Below are 18,416 nucleotides of genomic sequence, written 5' to 3'. Positions count from 1 at the left end.
CAGTTATGTAAAAAAAAATCAACATTTGTAAGTTGCACTTTCACGATAGAGAGATTGCACTACAGTACTTGTATAAGGTGTATTGAAAAATACTATTTCTTTTGTTTATCTTTTTTACAGTGCAAATATTTGTAAGAAAATAATATAAAGTAAGCACTGAACACTTTGTATTCTGTGTTATAATTTAAATCAATATATTTGAACATGTAAGAAACATCCAAAATATTCAAATAAATGGTATTCTATTATTAACAGTGCGATAAAAACTGCGATTAATTGTGATTATTTTTTTAATTGTTTAACAGCCCTAATTCATACACATATTCTCCTCCCCCAAACATCCCTCCACAATAGTATCCCCCGATTGCCAGCTTCTTTTGATATTGACAATATATCACATAAAACGTATATTCCGAACTTTGCATAAAATACCAAAGGCCTGACTCTGATCTCTCTCTCTTGGAATTAGAAGTAATTCCATTGACATCACAGAGCTCTATACAACAGGTGCGAGGACATTCAGAACCAGGCTTTTATTCCTAGCAAAGAAACCAAGACAAACATGTAGGGTTGTGTAGGTTGTGCATGTTTCCTGAGAGAAGAGTGAATGCTCAGTGATTATTATGTGGCAGTGAGGAGTTTTCTGGATACCTTAATTTCATTTCCAGACTTTCTAACAGTTTCTAAGGGGCTTTTCCTTAATTTACAGAAATTCTATAGCTGTAAGTGTAATATTTTTAGGTGGTGGTGCTGTTGGTAATGTTACCTGAACTCCATTGAAATATGCTTTTAACCTTCTGCTTATACAAAGCTTCTTGTCTGGAAATTTCTTCAGGGTTTTAATAACATTAAAGATGTGCTCAATGTTGGAAGGGCCTGTAGACTTTCCAGCTCCCACAAGGATTGTGTATATGGGAAAAGGGAAGCCAGGAGAAAGAGGGAACAGAAGGAGATTTTTGTAAAATGATTAAATGAGGTGGGGATGGAGGGAGAGAGGAGGGGATGGGTCAGATGGAGGGTGGGAGTGGGAGGAACTAGGGGTTCAAGAAGCAGGTTGGGGTCTTCTTAGCACTAATTCACAGCTGGTCTGTTTGTTGCTCCATCACTCGCCAGGTCTGCCTCAGTGAGGCTATACTTTTGTCCTGCTCCACACCATCTGGCTGCTGCTCACTCCTCTCTGGTCTGATTTACAGTCTTTTTCAGAAAGCTGACATATGGCGTGCATCCGATGGAGGTTGCTGAGGAAGTTCTGCGCACAGTGAGCAGAAAGAAACAGGAGGTGTTTATGGCCAACGCCATCCCCAAGGCAGCTCTTTACGTTCGCACTTTCTTTCCGGAATTGTTTTTTGCCATAATTGCCTCTGGTGTTAAGGAAAAGCAGAAGGTAGAAGAGAAATGATTTTGTTCAGCTCTTTTTTCTGTTTGTGGCCTGAATAAAGTCTGTGTTTCAAGAGTGAGCATTTTCAGCTTCCCTTTCAGTGAACAGTAAAGCTGCCAGTAAAGCCAGGTTGCTGCCAGACTGCAAAGACTTTAAAGATTACACCTCTCCCAAAGCCAGTGACTAGGATAAAGTATTCTGTTATTTGTATTAAAGTAGCACCTAAGGCCCCTTTGTGCTGGGATATGCACAGACACAGAGTGAGAGACAGCCCCTGCTCCAGAGAGTGGACGGTCTATAACTAGAGAAGACAGACAGAGGGTGGAGGGAAGAGCCCCCTGTTGGGGCTCCCCCGAGACCTCTTCCACTCATTTTCCCAAGTACTCAGTTCAACTCCAGACATTGTCACTTAGGTATTTTTATTTGGCATCCAGCAATGCTAGGCTGAGTTGATCAGACTCAGACCCAGAGGGATGGATGCAGGGTACATCACAGTTCCAAAGTTACACAGAAACCCTTTCACTTTATATTCATTATACATCTCATTGCGTTTACTATACATTGCATTACATGGTTTTGGATTGGCGTGGTTACTTTGCAGGAACTAACCCCTGTGCAGCATGTTCTGTTCCCAGCCATAGTGAGTCGAGCCTGAGGGCCAGGGGGCGAGTTGGGGAAATAAAGGGGGCATAGCTCATGGGCATGAATATATGTGAATAGGGCAAGTGAACTGAATACTGGCACCATTTTCCATAGGCGGTAGTGATTTTAGTTGATATCGCACTCCTGAGGGTAACAGAGACTGAAACGGAACAGCTCCTGCAGGTGTCCGGCTACAGACCAGGGCTGTATGCTGCTAGCCTGTGTGCTGCAATGCTAAAGTAATCACTCAGTGATGTGGAAATGTGTCCTACCGCGGTGGGAGAAATAAAGCAGCCCTCCCCAGAAACATTTGGCAAAGGATTTCTGACCTCCTCCAGGAAAGTTTCATTGAGATCTTAATGGATGATTCATGGGACATCCTGATGCACATAAACAAACTGTTCCGCATGGCCCCCTATGCGTAACTCAATAGGGGAATGAGAAGCAGATAGCAACTCTACCTCTATTGGTTGTTTCACTACCTCTTCTAGCTTCAGAGTAATCAACATATGTGTCCTGCTACTCTGGGAGTTCCATATCTACAATTTCAAAGCAAACTGCATACTTATCAGAGGTTCCTTTCCCTGCATCAGGCTCACCCATGCTGGACCGTAGATACGGCTGGACTGCCCAGGAGTCAAAAACGGGTCCTGGCTCACTGCAGCACTGGATTCTCCTCGTCACCTGTCCCCCATACTCTTCCTCTTGTTCCACCTCCTCCTTGCTGTTCACATGACTCATGCTCCCCCAAAGTATCCACAGAGCTCTTGGGGGTGGTGGTGGGGACCTCTGGCATTGAACCATGCCTTGTTCTTCTGTAATTTTGCCTTGTCAGTTGCTACCATGATCTTTTGAACTTGTAAAATCTGCATCTGAACCCAGGCTTCTGACAGGGCCATTGTAACCAGATGGACTGGAACCATGTCAGTTATATCCTCCCACAATCTCACTGTCCTTCCCATTAAGGCCTAGCAAGGGGAAAATCCTGTGGATGTGTGTTACTTAGGTTTGATGTGCCATTTATCCATGGTAATACTTCATTCCAATTGCTGCCTGTTGTATTCACCCCTTTTTCTCAGTTTGGATTTGATGGTTCTATTCATATCCTGCTGCTGCTGGATGATAAGGAATGTGAAACTTCTGATCACTGACCAGCAGGTTGCATACTTCTTTGACAACTGACCCCACAAATCCACTCCCATTGTTGGAGTCAATAACCTTAAGCACCCCCTATCTGCAGAACAGATAGCACATCAATTGCTGTGCTGTAGTTATGACAGTCATCTCTAACAATGCCTCCACTATCTGAACTGGATGTATGGATTCCTTATGGTCCAGTGACTGACTCTGAGGCAGTGAGTCCTCTCCTACAAGTAAAATGTAGGCGTGCACTTGACAATATTCCAGGCTGGACTTGGCCCATGCCTCCAAAAAGGTCTCGAGTAATTGGGGTACCCATGCAGACATATCCTGCCCATTTTGTACAGGTATTTTCTGTGCATTTTTAATTGATTCCACAACCGCAGCCATGGGCATGACACATCCTTCCTCATTCCCCCGAAGCATTATGTTAGCCAAATCCACTGCTAATTTTATTTCCACTATAACCTACTTACAATCTCCAAGCAGACAGATCAGAAAGACAGACTCCAAGCGCATGGTACTGTCACAAGGGGTGACTGGTTTAATGGTTTTGTTTGAGGGGGTGGAGGTTGGAGCCAAACGGCCAATCAATACAGGGCAGAGACTGGCCCAAGGGAACACTGCAGAAAGCAGCTTGATTACCTCATCAGTGTCCGTCAGTCCCTGCTACAGGTACCTGTGTCTGTACTCCACTTCCTCCCTACTCCTATTTCCCCCCCACCCCCACCCCACAGCTGAGCCTAGCTGTACCTGCTGCAGCTGCCTTGTGGCTCAATCTCTGGACTTCTCTCAGGAGATATTTGCTTTCTAAACTTGTAGGAGGGAGGGAGACTGATGTGATAATCAGATGAATGTGTATTCAACTGTCCTGTTATCCTGGAGAGACAAGGGGCATGAGGTAATCTCTTTTAATGGACCAACTTCTGTTGGCAAAGAAGAAAAGTTTTCAAGCTACACTGAGCTCTCCTCTGGGTTTGGGAAATGTACTCAGAGTGTCACAGCTAAATACAAGGTGGAACAGATTGTTTAATATAAGTAGTTCACCCATATTCTAAGGGACCATTCAAGGTGAAATGGCCTGTTAACACCCCTGCAGTCATAGGACACCCCTAGTTCTTACCTGCTACCCCACACTCGAACCCATATAGGGGTATCATTAAAAATTACAATCCATCTTTGATGGGGACCACATTCTGAAATAAATATTTCCTAAACCCCATCTTTTGGCCTTCAAACAACTCCCCACCCCACCCCCTCGCCACCACCACCCAGTCTTTTGAATCTCGTCCTCAGAAACAAGCTTCCTACAGACTGGGACCCACCAACTCAAAGCAGCACCAGACCCTGCCAAAACAAGAGATGCAAAATCTACAAACATATCTCCACTGCTATGATGGGTGCCTTGCAATGCCTTGCTGAAGTAGGTTCCACCTGGGCCGCTCACAAGCAGCCTTCCAGAATGCAAGTCACACCCTGAGTGTCTGCATGCAACTGGAGCCTGCCAGTCACACTTGGGTTACACTCTGACTCTCACCAGCTTTGGTTATACTGCAGGGTGACCCCAACATACCCCCAGTCCCAGATTTATCCCAGAAATGTATGTTCTGTACTGCCCAGCCCTCTCCTAGACAGTACAAATATTTTAAGTTCGCTATTCATTTAAGGGAATATTATGCCATTTTATTATCTCAAATAGTTATTCAAATGCTTTCAGTTAAACACGTTGGACTAGATAAAACAGTAAAACAAGTTTATTAATTACAAAGAGATAGATTTTAAATGAGTACAGTACAAGTAATGAGGCATAAATTCAGGAATGGTTACAAGAAAAATAAAGATAAAACATTTACTAATGCCTAACAAAACAAATTATATTAGATTCAAGCAAAGTTTCTCAGCACATGATTTAAAAGATTACTGACCAAACTCTGAAGTCAGAACCCCTCCCTCAGTGTCCAAATTCTGCTTCCATTTTCTCTTCAGGTGCAATGACTGTGATGGGAGGGGGGCGGGGGGTTCCTTGGTGTGTTTGTCTCTCCTTGCTTTAGTTTCAGGTCCCCCCCACCCTTGAAAAACATTTCCAGCTGGGCACTAGGACACAAAGAGTTTATGTGGAAGAATGTTTCCTGCTGGCTTTTTCTCACCTGTTGGAGCTTTCTTTGTTTCACTTCCTGCTTGGTGACGCTGTCTACTGCTTAAATGCAAATTAAGCAGAGCACACAGTCCTGTGTTTAGGACATACGTGTTGGCCAGCTTCTCTTAGGGCAAGGCAGTGGAGTTTGGAATATGTGTTAATAGCACCACACAGGGGACTGTTATAACTTCACATACAATGTTGCCACACATATTTTACCAGGACAATACTGAACAGCAAATTATGAGTTTTCAAATGATACCTTGGTCACAGTGTCTGGAGTAGCACACAACTAAGACTGCCAATCTCAGATCAGACTGTCATAAAACAGGGCAGACACCCCAAACTGGTAGTATATTCTATAACTAAATTCTACCAAACCAGTAACAAGCATGGACACCTAAATTACTATATTTGTTTGACCATAGAGTCTCAGGCAGTCCTCTTAGGCTCTCCAATGCATCTTGCCACTCAGACACACTGGACTTTATGATGAAATATTATTAAAACCAAAAATCATCACACATTAGGTCACTCCCAACCCCAAAGGGCCAGTCACTTACTCCAGGTCAATGGATACTCGTGATCTCACACTAAAGACAACACTGTAGTAATTTTTGCTAGAAGACTTACTAAAGATTTATTAGCTAAGAAAAAGAAATGAGAGTTATTGAGAGGTTATAGCAGGTAAAAACATTAACAGGTGAGTCAGAGTTTGTAAGTCCAAATGACAGCAGATGTGTAATAATCTCCTAGTTTTCCCTAAGTCTCTAAGGGTTACTCAAAATGGCTTTGGGGATCTCAGTCCAATGGCTCAGAATTTCACCCTATCAGAATTCATCAGTCCAGAGATACAGGATCACTCCCAGGGTTCATTCTTATAGCTGTCTTCCCAGAAAGCAATCTGGCAAGTGTTTCCATCACAGCATGGGTATGTAGATTTCCCGTTGTTGAACACAATGACCCATGCTTTGAAATTACCATCCTTCTTTATTACAGCTCTAAGGCTTCAATCCCATTTGATGGGCAATTAAGTTACAGATATATGCATAATGCGTTTAGTTACAGCAGTCCAACCAATCATTCACTAGTTTTCATGAACATTGTGATAACCAGAAACAATCCTTCATTAGTTTTCATGCAGTTTTACACATTAAGTAGATTCTCATCCTAATACCAACAAACATTTTCGATTGGGGGTTATCTAATTAGAGGGTATACATATATAATGTAAATTATCAGAGGGGTAGCCATGTTAGTCTGGATGTGTAAAAGCAGCAAAGAGTTCTGTAGCACCTTATAGACTAACAGACGTATTGGAGCATAAGCTTTCATGGGTGAATACCCTCTTCATCAGTTGCATGTAGTGGAAATTTCCAGAGGCAGGTATAACTATGAAATAATTATGTAAATATACAATAATAATGTAAATTGTAATTGTGACATTCAAACAATGAAATGATTGCAAAGCTAGAGCTGTTCAGACTGCAGGCAGCCAAAAAAAAAGAAAAAATATAGGCAAATCTTGGAGCTAAAAGAACTGGAAATAGGGGCCCAAAAGCAAGCTATGGAATTAGCATAGCAGAGGGCTGTGGAACTGAAACAACAAGAAGTTGAGGAGAGAGAGAGAGATCAGGAACATCCACTGGACTTGCTGGAAAAGCAGAACCAGAACTCCCCCACAGCACTGATTCCCACCTCTCCAAAAAGCCAGAAATGGGAACAATTGTGTCCTGCATACGGCACAGTGAGAAAGCCATTAGAGTCATCCAGAGAATGTTCCAGATACTTCAATTACATGGTTTTGTCATCGACCTGGATAGCTTCTCAGGACTTAGCTCATCTTACAATCACAGAATCACAGAAGATTAGGGTTGGAATAGACCTAAGCAGGTCATCTAGTCCAACCCACAAAGACCTTGGAGCCAGATCTTCACACACTGAAACAAAATTCTCCTTCCTATATTGGAATGGGCAAGAACCTCATGAACTCCTCCCCACAGATGCCAGAGGCTACCATCTGGCACCTGCTCATTCTGGGACTGATGGTGTCCTGCTTGGAGGTGGTGTGGAGGGCACTCTCCCATGTGAGGTCTCTACCAACTCTCTTATTGGTTTGGGACCATGCCAGGAGTAGCTGAAAAACAATATCATAATCACTCACTCTGTCCTGTGGTCATTGAGCTGGTGGTATGGACTGAGAAACCTAAAACAAAAGAAACTTTGATAGTCTCAAGTGAGAAGGATACCCATGGATACCTGCCTCATAGTCTGGAAGCTCTCATGGCATCCCATCTCTGCCATCAAAAGCAATATCCTTTCTTCAGAACACAAGAGAGACAGCAATGAGGATTGCTATGTAATGTTTCTCTCCTCCTGCTCCTCACTGCTCCAGCCCAACAACAAGATGGTAGCGGGGAACCCCAGTTCATTGCTCAGTACTCTCTGCTGGGCAAAGAAGAAGATTGGTATTAATTTTCAATGAGAGGGGCTGACTCACTGCACATGGTTCCTAGGAAAGGTGGGAACTGAACAGTAGGAGGCATCAGTCAGTGCTTGAACATAAGAATATAAGAACGGCCATACAGGGTCAGACCAAAGGTCCATCTGGCCCAGTATCCTGTCTTCTGACAGTGGCCAGTGCCAGGTGCCCCAGAGGGAATGAACAGAACAGGTAATCATCAAGTGATCCATCCCATCACCCATTCCAAGCTTCTGGCAACAGCAGCTAGGGACACCATCCCTGCCCACCCTGGTTAATAGCCATTGGTGGACCTATCCTCCATGAATTTATCTAGTTCTTTTTTGAATGCTGTTATAGTCTTGGCCATCACAACATCCTCTGGCAAGGAGTTCCACAGGTTGATTGTGTGTTGTGTAAAAAAATACTTCCTTTTGTTTTAAACCTGCTACCTATTAATTTCATTTGGTGACCCCCTAGTTCTTGTGTTATGAGAACTAGTAAATAACACTTCCTTATTTACTTTCTCCACACCAGTCATGATTTTATAGACCACTATCATATCCCCCCTTAGTTGACTTTTTTTCAAGCTTTTTAGACAGTTATCAATCCATGAGAGGACCTTCCCTTTTATCTCATGACTGCTTTCTTTGCTTAAGAGCCTTTGGTGAGGGACCTTGTCGAAGGCTTTCTGAAAATCTAAGCACACTATATCTACTGAATCCCCTTTGTCCATATGCTTGTTGACCCTCTCAAAGAATTCTAGTAGATTGGTGAGGCATGATTTTCCTTTACTAAAACCACCTTGACTGTTCCCCAACAAATTATGTTCATCTTTGTGTCTGACAATTTTGATCTTTACTATAGTTTCAACCAGTTTGCCCGGTACTGAAGTCAGGCTTACTGGCCTGTAATTGCCGGGGTCACCTCTGGAGCCCTTTTTAAAAATTTGCGTCACATTAGCTATCCTCCAGTCATCTGGTACAGAAGCTGATTTAAATTATAGGTTACAGACTACAGTTAATAGTCCTTCAATTTCACATTTGAGTTCCTTCAGAACTCTTGGGTCAATACCATCTGGTGCTGGTGACTTATTACTGTTTAATTTATCAATTTGTTCCAAAACCTCCTCTAATGACAGCTCAGTCTGGGACAGTTCCTCAGATTTTTCACCTACAAGGAATGGTTCAGGTCAGGGAATCTCCCTCACATCCTCAATGGTGAAGATCAATGCAAAGAATTAATTTAGTTTCTCCGCAATGGCCTTATCATCCTCAAGTGCTCCTTTAGTATCTTGATTGTCCAGTGGCTTCACTGGTTAGTTAGCAGTCTTCCTGCTTCTGAAGTACTTAATTTTTTTTTTTTTTGCTATTACTTTTTGAATCTTTGGCTAGTTGTTCTTCAAATTCTTTTTTGGCCTTCCTAATTATATTTTTATACTTCTCTTGCCAGAGTTTATGCTCCTTTCTATTTTTCTCGCTAGGATTTAACTTCCATTTTTAAAAGGATGCCTTTTTGCCTCTCACTGCTTCTTTTACTTTGTTGTTTAGTCACAGTGGCTCTTTTTTGGTTCTCTTACTATGTTTTTTAATTTGGGGTATATATTTAAGTTGAGCCTCTATTATGGTGTCTTTAAAAAGTTTCCATGCAGCTTGCAGGGATTTTACTTTTGGGGCTGTCCCTTTTAATTTCTGTTTCACTAACCTCCTCATGTTTATGTAGTTCCTCTTTCTAAATTAAATGCTGCAGTGTTGGGCCGCTGTGGTGTTTTCCCAGTCACAGGGATGTTAAATTTAATTATATTGTGGTCACTATTACCAAGTGGTCCAGCTATATTCACCTCTTGGACCTGATCCTCTGCTTTACTTAGAACCACATCAAGAATTGCCTCTCCTCTTGTGGGTTACAGGACTAGCTGCTCCAAGAAGCAGTCATTTAAGGTGTCAAGGATCTTTATCTCTGCATCCCTCCTTGAGGTGACATGTACCCAGTCAATATGGGGATAGTTGAAATCCCCCATTATTACTGAGTTTTTAATTTTTATAGCCTCTCTAATCTCCCTGAGCATTTTATAGTCACTATCACCATCCTGGTCAGGTGGTCAGTAATATATCCCTACTGCTATATTCTTATTATTTGAGCATGGAATGACTATCCATAGAGATTCTATGATACAGTTTGGTTCATTTAAGATTTTTACTTCATTTGATTCTATGCTTTCTTTCACATATAGTACCACTTCCTCAGCAGCATGACCTGTTCTGTCCTTCCGATATATTTTGTACCCTGGTATTACTGTGTCCCATTGATTATCCTCATTCCACCAAGTTTCTGTGAGGCCTATTACATCAATATTCTCATTTAATAGGAGGCACTGTAGCTCACCCATCTTAATATTTAGACTTCTAGCATTGGTATATAAGCACTTTAAAAACTTGTCACTTTTTAGCTGTCTCCCATGATATGATGTAATTGAATGAGACTTTTTTTCATTTAACTATTTCTCATCATATCCTACTTGTATTTTATCATCTTCCATCCTCTCCTTCTTACTAGGACATAGACAATCTCCATTCGTAGATCCTCCCCTAAGGGATGTCTCTCTCTGAACGACGTGCTCCTCCGCACCTGTTGGCTTTCCCCCAGCCCTTAGTTTACAAACTGCTCAACAACTTTTTCAATGTTAAGTGCCAGCAATCTGGTTCCATTTTGGTTGAGGTGGAGCCCATCCTTTCTGTATAGTCTCCCCCTTTCCTAAAAGTTTCCCCAGTTCCTTATAAATCTAAACCCCTCCTCCCCACACCATAATCTCATCCACGCATTGAGACCTTGCAGTTCTACCTGTCTAACTGGCCCTGCGTGTGGAACTGGAAGCATTTCAGAGAATGCTACCATGGAGGTCCTGGACTTCAGTCTCTTACCTCGCTGTCTAAATTTGGCCTCCAGGACCTCTCTCCTATCCCTCTCTATGTCATTGATACCTACATGTACCATGACCACCTGGCTTCTCCACAGCACTATACATAAGTCTATCTAGATGTCTCAAGAGATTCGCAACCTTCACACCAGGCAGGCAAGTCACCATGCAGTTCTCCCGATCATCACAAGCCCAGCTATCTATGTTTCTAATGATTGAGTCACCCATTACTAATACCAGTCTCTTCCTAGTAACTGGAGTTTCCTCCCCCGGAGAGGTATCCTCAGTGCAAGAGGATACCACAACATTATCTGGAAGGAGAGCCCAACTATGTGATCATTTCCCTCTGCTCCAGCTGGATGTTCTCCTTCCCTGACACTTTCATCCTCCTCAACAGCACAGAGGCTGTCAGACAGAGGGTGGGATCATTCTATTTTGTCCCAGAAAGTCTCATCTATGTACCTCTCTGTCTCTCTTAGCTCCTCCGGTTCAGCCACCCTGGTCTCCAAAGACCGTACATGGTCTCTGAGGGCCAGGAGCTCCTTGCACCAAATGCATACATACGCCACCTGCCCATAGGGCTGGTAATCATACATGCTGCATTGGGTGCAATAAACTGGATATCCCCCACTCTGTTGCTGGATTTCTGCCTGCATTGTCTTTTTACCTCCTGAAGTTAGTTCCTTTGCTGAGGTTTTGTTTTTCTCAGGGGGTATTTGGGGCTTTAAGTTTAAAGAAGTTTAAGGAATGTTACATATATCTAGCCCCCCACTTTCCCTGTAAACTCCCACACAAAACTCCCCCTGGTCGCTAGCTCCTCTGGTCGCTTACGAGTGGGCTTTTTAAAGCCCTGGTCTTCCTGATTAGCTCTGTCCCTTGGTTAGGGGTTGAGGGGTACTAAAGGGCTTAGAGATCAAAGCCTCATCAAGAAGCTCTTAGTCTTGCCTAGCAGGCCGCTAGGCTCAGCACCCAGATGGTGAGCACATGGTCCCCCAAACAAACAGACCACACGGAGAAAGGGCAGGGCAGGGGCAGGACCTCGGGGAGGGTAGGGGTAGGGGTAGGGCAAGGGTGTTTGGGTTTGTGTGATTAGACAGTTGGAACCCTACCCCATGTATATAATGAACATCTAACAAATGCAAAGAAACTCAAGCCTAAGTAAATCTGAGGCAAAACTGTCGGTGAAGTGAAATTAAGGTTGAGAGTAAAGAACTAGAGCTACAAAGGGACAGGCCTCACAACACTGACCATTGCAACAGCTAACTCGTAGGCACCCTGCAAACCAGTGGAATCCTTGGACCTAAATTAGGCACCCAGGCTCCCTATACAATGTATGGGAAGAGTTAGGTGCCTATGAATGAGCTTCGCAGAAGCCAGCATGCTGAGCAGGGAAACACCTAAGCCAGCCAGTGGGAAATGTTGAGGAAAGGGACATGGCCTAAGCTCCACCTCAGAAAGGATTTAGGCATCTAACTGCTTCAGATGTACAGTCATGAATCCTCTCCTGGAGTTAGGCTTCTAAGCTAGGTCACATCAGCCCAGAAAGAAAGATCCCCACATACATGCCACTGTAGTCAGAGACCTGTAACCTAGTGGTCAGGGCACTGACCTGAGATGTGGATATTGTTTTCAAATCCCTGCTCTAATATGGAGCAGGGACTTGAAGTGGGGTGTCCCACATGCCAGCTAAGTGCCCTAGCCCCTGGGCTCTTGGGTATTCTGAAACACACCGCACCCTCTCTGTGTTTAGGGTCAGACCCGATCAAGTGGACATATTCTGAGCATACCTATTAGATTGGGCTCTGCAGGTGAGATAGGCAGAGGCACACTTAGTTTGCGAATCCTACTGGGGCTTAGGTCTGAGCTAAGGCACTGAGCTACATGTGCATACCCACTGGAAAAAATGTAGGCACCCAGGGCACTTTGCTGGCAGAAATTTATGTATCTGCACGAACAGGCAGCATCTGAACAGGGGGTTGAGGATCTCAGGGGAGTTAGGTGGCTAACGTAGCGGTCTCTTTGTGGATCTAGCCCAAAGTACCTATTAGTAAAATAAGAGAAAATAACTGTTACAATAACTTTTGTAGCTATAAAAAACAAACATTAAAACAGGGAAATTCAAAGTCAGGGTTAACTGACATGTCTGAGTCGATGAAAATCAACATCTAAAGCACTAGCCACCTTCACTTTGTCCCTTGTAGTGCTTTCCTGAGGAAAAAAAGAAGCTCTGAGATAAATGTATCCATTCATAGCAGTTTATTTGTATCATCACCACAAGTGTTAGCACCCAAAGAATGTGCCTATGGGGGAGCACACATACAAACATGCACTGTAAAAAGTGCAGGCCAGGTTGAGGTCCTGTTGTAATAAGTGATTCATAGATTCCAAGGCCAGACAGGACCATTCTGATGATCCAGTCTGACCCCCTATATAACACGGGCAAGAGAACTTCCCCAAAATAACCCCTAGAGCAGATCTTTTAGAAAAACATCCAATATTGATTTTAAAATTGTCGGTAACAGAGAATCCACCATGACCCTTGGTAAATTGTTCCAGTGATTAATTATTCTAACCATTAAAAAGTTATGCTTTAGTTCCTGTCTGAATTTATCTAGCTTCACCTTCCAGCCACTGGATTGTGTTATACTGAAGAGTCCATTATTAATTGTTGTTCTTCCTGTAAATACTTCTACTCTGTAATTAACTTACCCCTTAACCTTCTCTTTGTTAAGCGAAATCAATTGAGCTCTTTGAGTCTATTACTAAAAGGCAACCCTCTCCAATTTATCAACATCTTTCTTGAACTGGACACAGTATTCCAGCAGTGATTGCACCAGTGCCAACTACAGAGGTAAAATAATTTCGCTGTTCCTATTTGAGCATCGGTTTATGCATCCCAGGATCACATTAGCCCTTTTGGCCACAGCTTTGCACTGGGAGCTCATGTTCAGCTGATTGTCCACCATGACCCCCAAATCTTTTTCAGTCGCTTCTTCCCAGGATAGAGTCCCCCATCCTGTAAGTATGGCCCACTTTCTTTGTTCCCAGATGCATATACTTACATTAACTGTTTAAAAACACATATTGTTTGCTTGTGTCCATTTTACCAAGCAATCCAGATCACACTGTCAGTGACCTGTTCTCTTCATAATTCACCATTTCCCCTATTTTTGTGTCATCTGCAAAATTTATCTTGATAATTTTGTGTTTTCTTCAGGTTATTGATAAAATCCTTAAATAACATAGGGCAAAGAACTGATCCTTGTGGTACCCCACTAGAAGCATGCCTGCTTGATGATGATTCCCCATTTACAATTATATACTGAGACCTATCAGTTAGCCAGTTTTTAATCCATTCAGTGTGTGCCATGGTAACCTTAAATTGTGCTAGTTTTTTAATCAAACTGTTGTGTAATACCAAGTCAAAGGCCTTAGAGAAGTCTAAGTTTATGACATCAACACTATTACCTTTATCAGCCAAATTTGTAATCTCATCAAAAAAAATATCAAGCCCTCCTTTAATTATTTATTAATTGAGTTCTGAATGAACCACTCCTTTATCTTCCCCAAGCTAACTTTAACTGTGAATGTAATTGTTGGAAAATGGGTAAAGGTTTGTGAATTGTCACAATGACCTCTTATATGATTGTTTAAGAAAAGATGCAAGAAGGAGACAGAATGACTGAATTTAAACAGAGAGGGTCTATGATAACATTCAAGGACAGTGTTAAGATTATGATTGATGAACAAGAGGGTAGGGGACCAGAAATCAATGGACCAAAAGTGGTGCTTTGGAAATTAGGCCTAATTGGTGGGCAAAATAATGAAAGGTTGAACCATTCCACTCATCACCATTTTGGAGGCCCTTAAAATGAGGCAAGAGGTGGGAAAGGAAGGAACCTACCTCCACTGTGGCTGCGGCAGTGGGATTTTTACCTTGTACTCCAGCGGGCATGCTTGACCATCATAGCTGCAGCAGTGAGGATCCCAACCTGATACATGTGAGATCCTACTCTGTCTTCCCCTCCCTTTTATGTCTTTTTCTGTTCCCTATTATCTCCCTTTCTCTTGTCATCTGATCCTGAAATCATCTGTACTGCATGGCACCAGCACAAAAGATGAGATGGTCCACCCAGCTCTGCTCACCGGAGGAGAACCAGTGAAGGAGTGGGACATGATCCGACCAACCAGATCATGTTCCTAATATGGAAGGTGTTAATACCTTTGACTATTTGGGATCATTTATTTCATCTACATTAATACAACTGTCCCCATGTGAATCAGGCTGTATAGGAATTGCCCAGTGTTAGTTAGGAGAAAAAGGAGAACATCATCAATAACAGAAAGAGACATCCAAGTTACTTGAGAATAGTAAAAGGCAATGAAAAGGTTGCTGAGATCCATGCTACTGCCCTGGGAAACTGAAGTAGGACATAGTGATGCAGCTGCCAGGGGCCCCATGGGGTGCTGTTCTTTTTAAATATTTTCCTCAAGCGGTTTGCTGCCTGAATAAGTGAAAAAGTCCACTCAGTGCTATTGAGGATTTCTTCCAATGTAGAGATTTCACAATGATCCCTTCTAACAGAGTTTATGAACTAGTATTACAGCCTGTGCTTTAATAGGTTCAAAAGACTAGCACAGGAGATGTAATTTATGCAATGGGAGCTGAATGGTCAGATCTGACTACAGGAGAGAAGTTTCTCAGGCACAACACTTAATCGTGGTGAGTATAACTGATGTCTTTCCTGCTCCCAAAGCCTCTCGTTCACATTATTGCTCACTAAGTAAAAAAAAGTTTCATCTTTCCAAATCTGCCATTTTAAAAACGTGTAAGAATCCACAGGACTGTTCAATCTGTATACAGGGATTGGTAGAGCAGATTAGCCCAGATCCATCTGGTCCAGTTTCCTGTCTTGATGTGACCAGCACCATCAGCTTCAGAGAGAGGTACAAGAAACTTCTGTAGCAAACAGTTATGAAATACCCATCCCAAAGAGGATATTCCTTTGTAACCCTTCTCAGTTAGCAGCTGGCTTATTTACTGAAATATGAGAGTTCATCTCACTCTTACTTTTCCCTACCAAATGTTATTGTGGGTGTAATCATTTTACATAGGGACATCTAATTTTTTAAAACTCTTACTAAGATCTTCACCCCAGTGATATCTTGTGACAGAAATATCCACACGTTAATTATGTGTTAAGTAAAAGCATATTTATTTTGGCCAGTTTTCAATGTTTTGCCTGTCAAAATCATTGGATACCCCCTCCTGCAAGTAAGCAAATAAAGGCACCTGATTTACCATTTTTAGACTATTCGCTACTCTGTGTATTTCTGACACATCCCCTCTTGTTAGTCTCTTCTATATACTAAACAGTCTCTCCTCATAAGAAAATCTTTCCAAGACTTTAATCCTTTCCACTGCTCCTTCCAATTCTTCAAGATGAAGGGGGAACCAGAACTTTGCACAGACCTCTGTGCCTCGAATACCATCACAGACACTGTATTATGTAGTCTTCAGTGAACTATGACTCCCAATAAAGATGCACATCAGCATAGTAATAGCGGGGTCATTTAGCACAAAAACACCAGCACTCACAGCATGGGTTTCTCATTCAGCTTGCACAATAACACCTTATCACTTCCAGTTTGTCTACAGGCATCAAATTCCACCACCATCCTTATGGTGGGTGAAACACGGCCAGAAAGGGTTAAACATCCTGCACGATAAATGACCCAAATTCAATCTTTAGAGACATGTTTAAAAAGTATGTAAATGGTAATTAGGGCCTTTCCATGTTAGATAGGCTAGAACTTTGAAATGCAAACCTGTATTTTTAGAGAATTAGAGGTGATACTAATTGTATTTGTTTACTTATATCTTGTTAGATGTCAGCCATGTAAAGAGACAGTTCCTGTCTATTACTATAGCTATTGATTCAGAGATCAAAAGGGAATATTAACATTTAGATGAATCTTGGGTGAAATAATGTCATTGTCTATATGTCTCTTTAAAGTTTGTGATAAGCTGCCTAATGGATAAACTGCCTTATGTTAATCCATATAGCTAATTACCAGTGATGCTTAGGAAACAGGTCTACTTCTGGCTGATTGCCTGTTGTTCGCCTAAGCACTGTATGGTCAAGGGGCTGCTAGAAAACTGTATAAAAAACTCTTGGGACCTGATCCTTTTTATCTCAGTTCTGCTTGATGCTTCATGCAGGGGAAGCTTAAGTCGTAAGTCTGAGATCTCCAGTCCTATCTGGATCACCCTGAATATGAACATTGGACTATAACCTATGGACCAATTCTGAAAGAACACTTTGCAACTACAAAGCTTACCATCTCTACTATGAATCTGATCTCAGAACTGTACTCATGTCTGTATGTATACTGATCTTTTAACCAATACTCTCTCTTTTATTTTTTAATAAATTTTAGTTTAGTTAATAAGAATTGTCTTTAAGTGTGTATTTGGGTAAGATCTGGAATATTCATTAACCTGGGATGTAATGTGTCTGTTCCTTTGGAGTTGGTAGAACTTTCTTATATGATGAATAAGATTTTTAGTAATCCTCATCATATTTGACTTGGATGTCTGGTTGGAGGCCTAAGGCTGGGTTACTTTAAGGGAACTGTGTTGTTGGCTTCTGGGTAACCAGTTAGGTATTATACAAGCTGTTTTGTGCTGCCTTGATAAATCTAAGTATTGGAATATCCACTAGCTTTGGGGATTATCTGCCCCATTCCTTACAGTTTATCCTAATCGAGTTACCTCATTGTGGCTCCCTGGGACCTCTGTCACATGGTGAAACTAATCAGTGTAGCCTGAAATGTGCTGAATTTGGCTGGGAGGTTGCATCTTTAATGACAAATAGCCTATTCCAGCTATGGACCAAGTTGTGCACCAGATTCTTTGTTGCCATGGTACTGGTGTTGTCATTTCCACTAGTAAAGGGATGTAAGCCAGTGCTATTCTGATGTAGTAGTGTTCACACCCACTTTGCACATGTGTATATGACTGTACAAGATGTAGGACGATGGAGAATATGACTTATTGCCTTTTGTGAACCACTCTAGCTGGATCAGTTCCCCAAACACTATGTCTTGCTTGAAACATTGATAAAAGCATTTCTCTTTATGAAAAATAAATAATGCTAGACAGATACATTTTTAATTAATAAATATTGTAGAACATATTTAGCAATACTCTTCACGGTGTGGCTCAGGGATATTGTTTAAATCTACAAACATTGAAATGCTGGCTGGATTATGTATGTCCTTTAATTGATGCTCCAAGTCCTCTGTAGTGTTATGAAAAGAGCTAACATACATATTCCAAGCTTTCTCTGGAACTCCAGGATCTGGAAACTTGCATTTATTCTTTAAACTTCTCTCCAGCTTTTTTCGTTTGTGCTTGAATTCCAAAATAGTTTTTGTATATCGGTTAATAGTGGTGACAGAGGCAGCCATACAGCAAGCGAAGGAACCCCATGCAAGGCTGTCAACAAAAAGGCTTGTTAGAAAGTGACAGCAGTTTTGCATCCACATCATACTACTGTATCTCCTAAATATATTGTAGCAAAAGAGATCAAGCTATCCATTTATTGCTATAAATTATGGATTAAATGGGGGAACAGATTCCTAGTGGAAGGTTTTAACAGCTACTGTAGAGTTAAACAGCTCAAGATGAAGCAGAGTTAACTGAGTACTTAAGTTTAATGCTTGCCTTCAACTGTAT

The 18,416-nt window shown here is 42.0% G+C and overlaps 2 protein-coding genes across 2 annotated transcripts in view; one reads left to right on the top strand and one right to left on the bottom strand.

Moving 5' to 3' along the window:
- DHRS7C (dehydrogenase/reductase 7C) overlaps positions 1–1,399 on the top strand; it is a 33,509-nt gene extending 32,110 nt beyond the window's left edge. Inside the window, exon 6 of the mRNA XM_077833918.1 lies at positions 1,194–1,399. Within this exon, the coding sequence (XP_077690044.1) occupies positions 1,194–1,399 (206 nt within the window). The remainder of the gene's footprint in view (positions 1–1,193) is intronic.
- Positions 1,400–16,337: 14,938 nt separating this feature from the next.
- The window catches only part of GSG1L2 (GSG1 like 2), a 65,254-nt gene continuing 63,175 nt past the window's right edge, over positions 16,338–18,416 (bottom strand). The window contains exons 5-6 of the mRNA XM_077834033.1: positions 18,009–18,176; positions 16,338–16,395 (exon numbers count right to left, since the gene is read on the bottom strand). Coding sequence (XP_077690159.1) covers positions 16,338–16,395; positions 18,009–18,176 — 226 coding nt within the window. The remainder of the gene's footprint in view (positions 16,396–18,008; positions 18,177–18,416) is intronic.

This window comes from Eretmochelys imbricata, chromosome 14 (genome assembly GCF_965152235.1).
Source record: "Eretmochelys imbricata isolate rEreImb1 chromosome 14, rEreImb1.hap1, whole genome shotgun sequence".
Classification (NCBI taxonomy): Eukaryota; Metazoa; Chordata; order Testudines; family Cheloniidae; genus Eretmochelys; species Eretmochelys imbricata.
The sequence above is the reverse complement of the archived record's forward strand: the minus strand, read 5'-3'. Positions and strand labels throughout refer to the sequence as shown.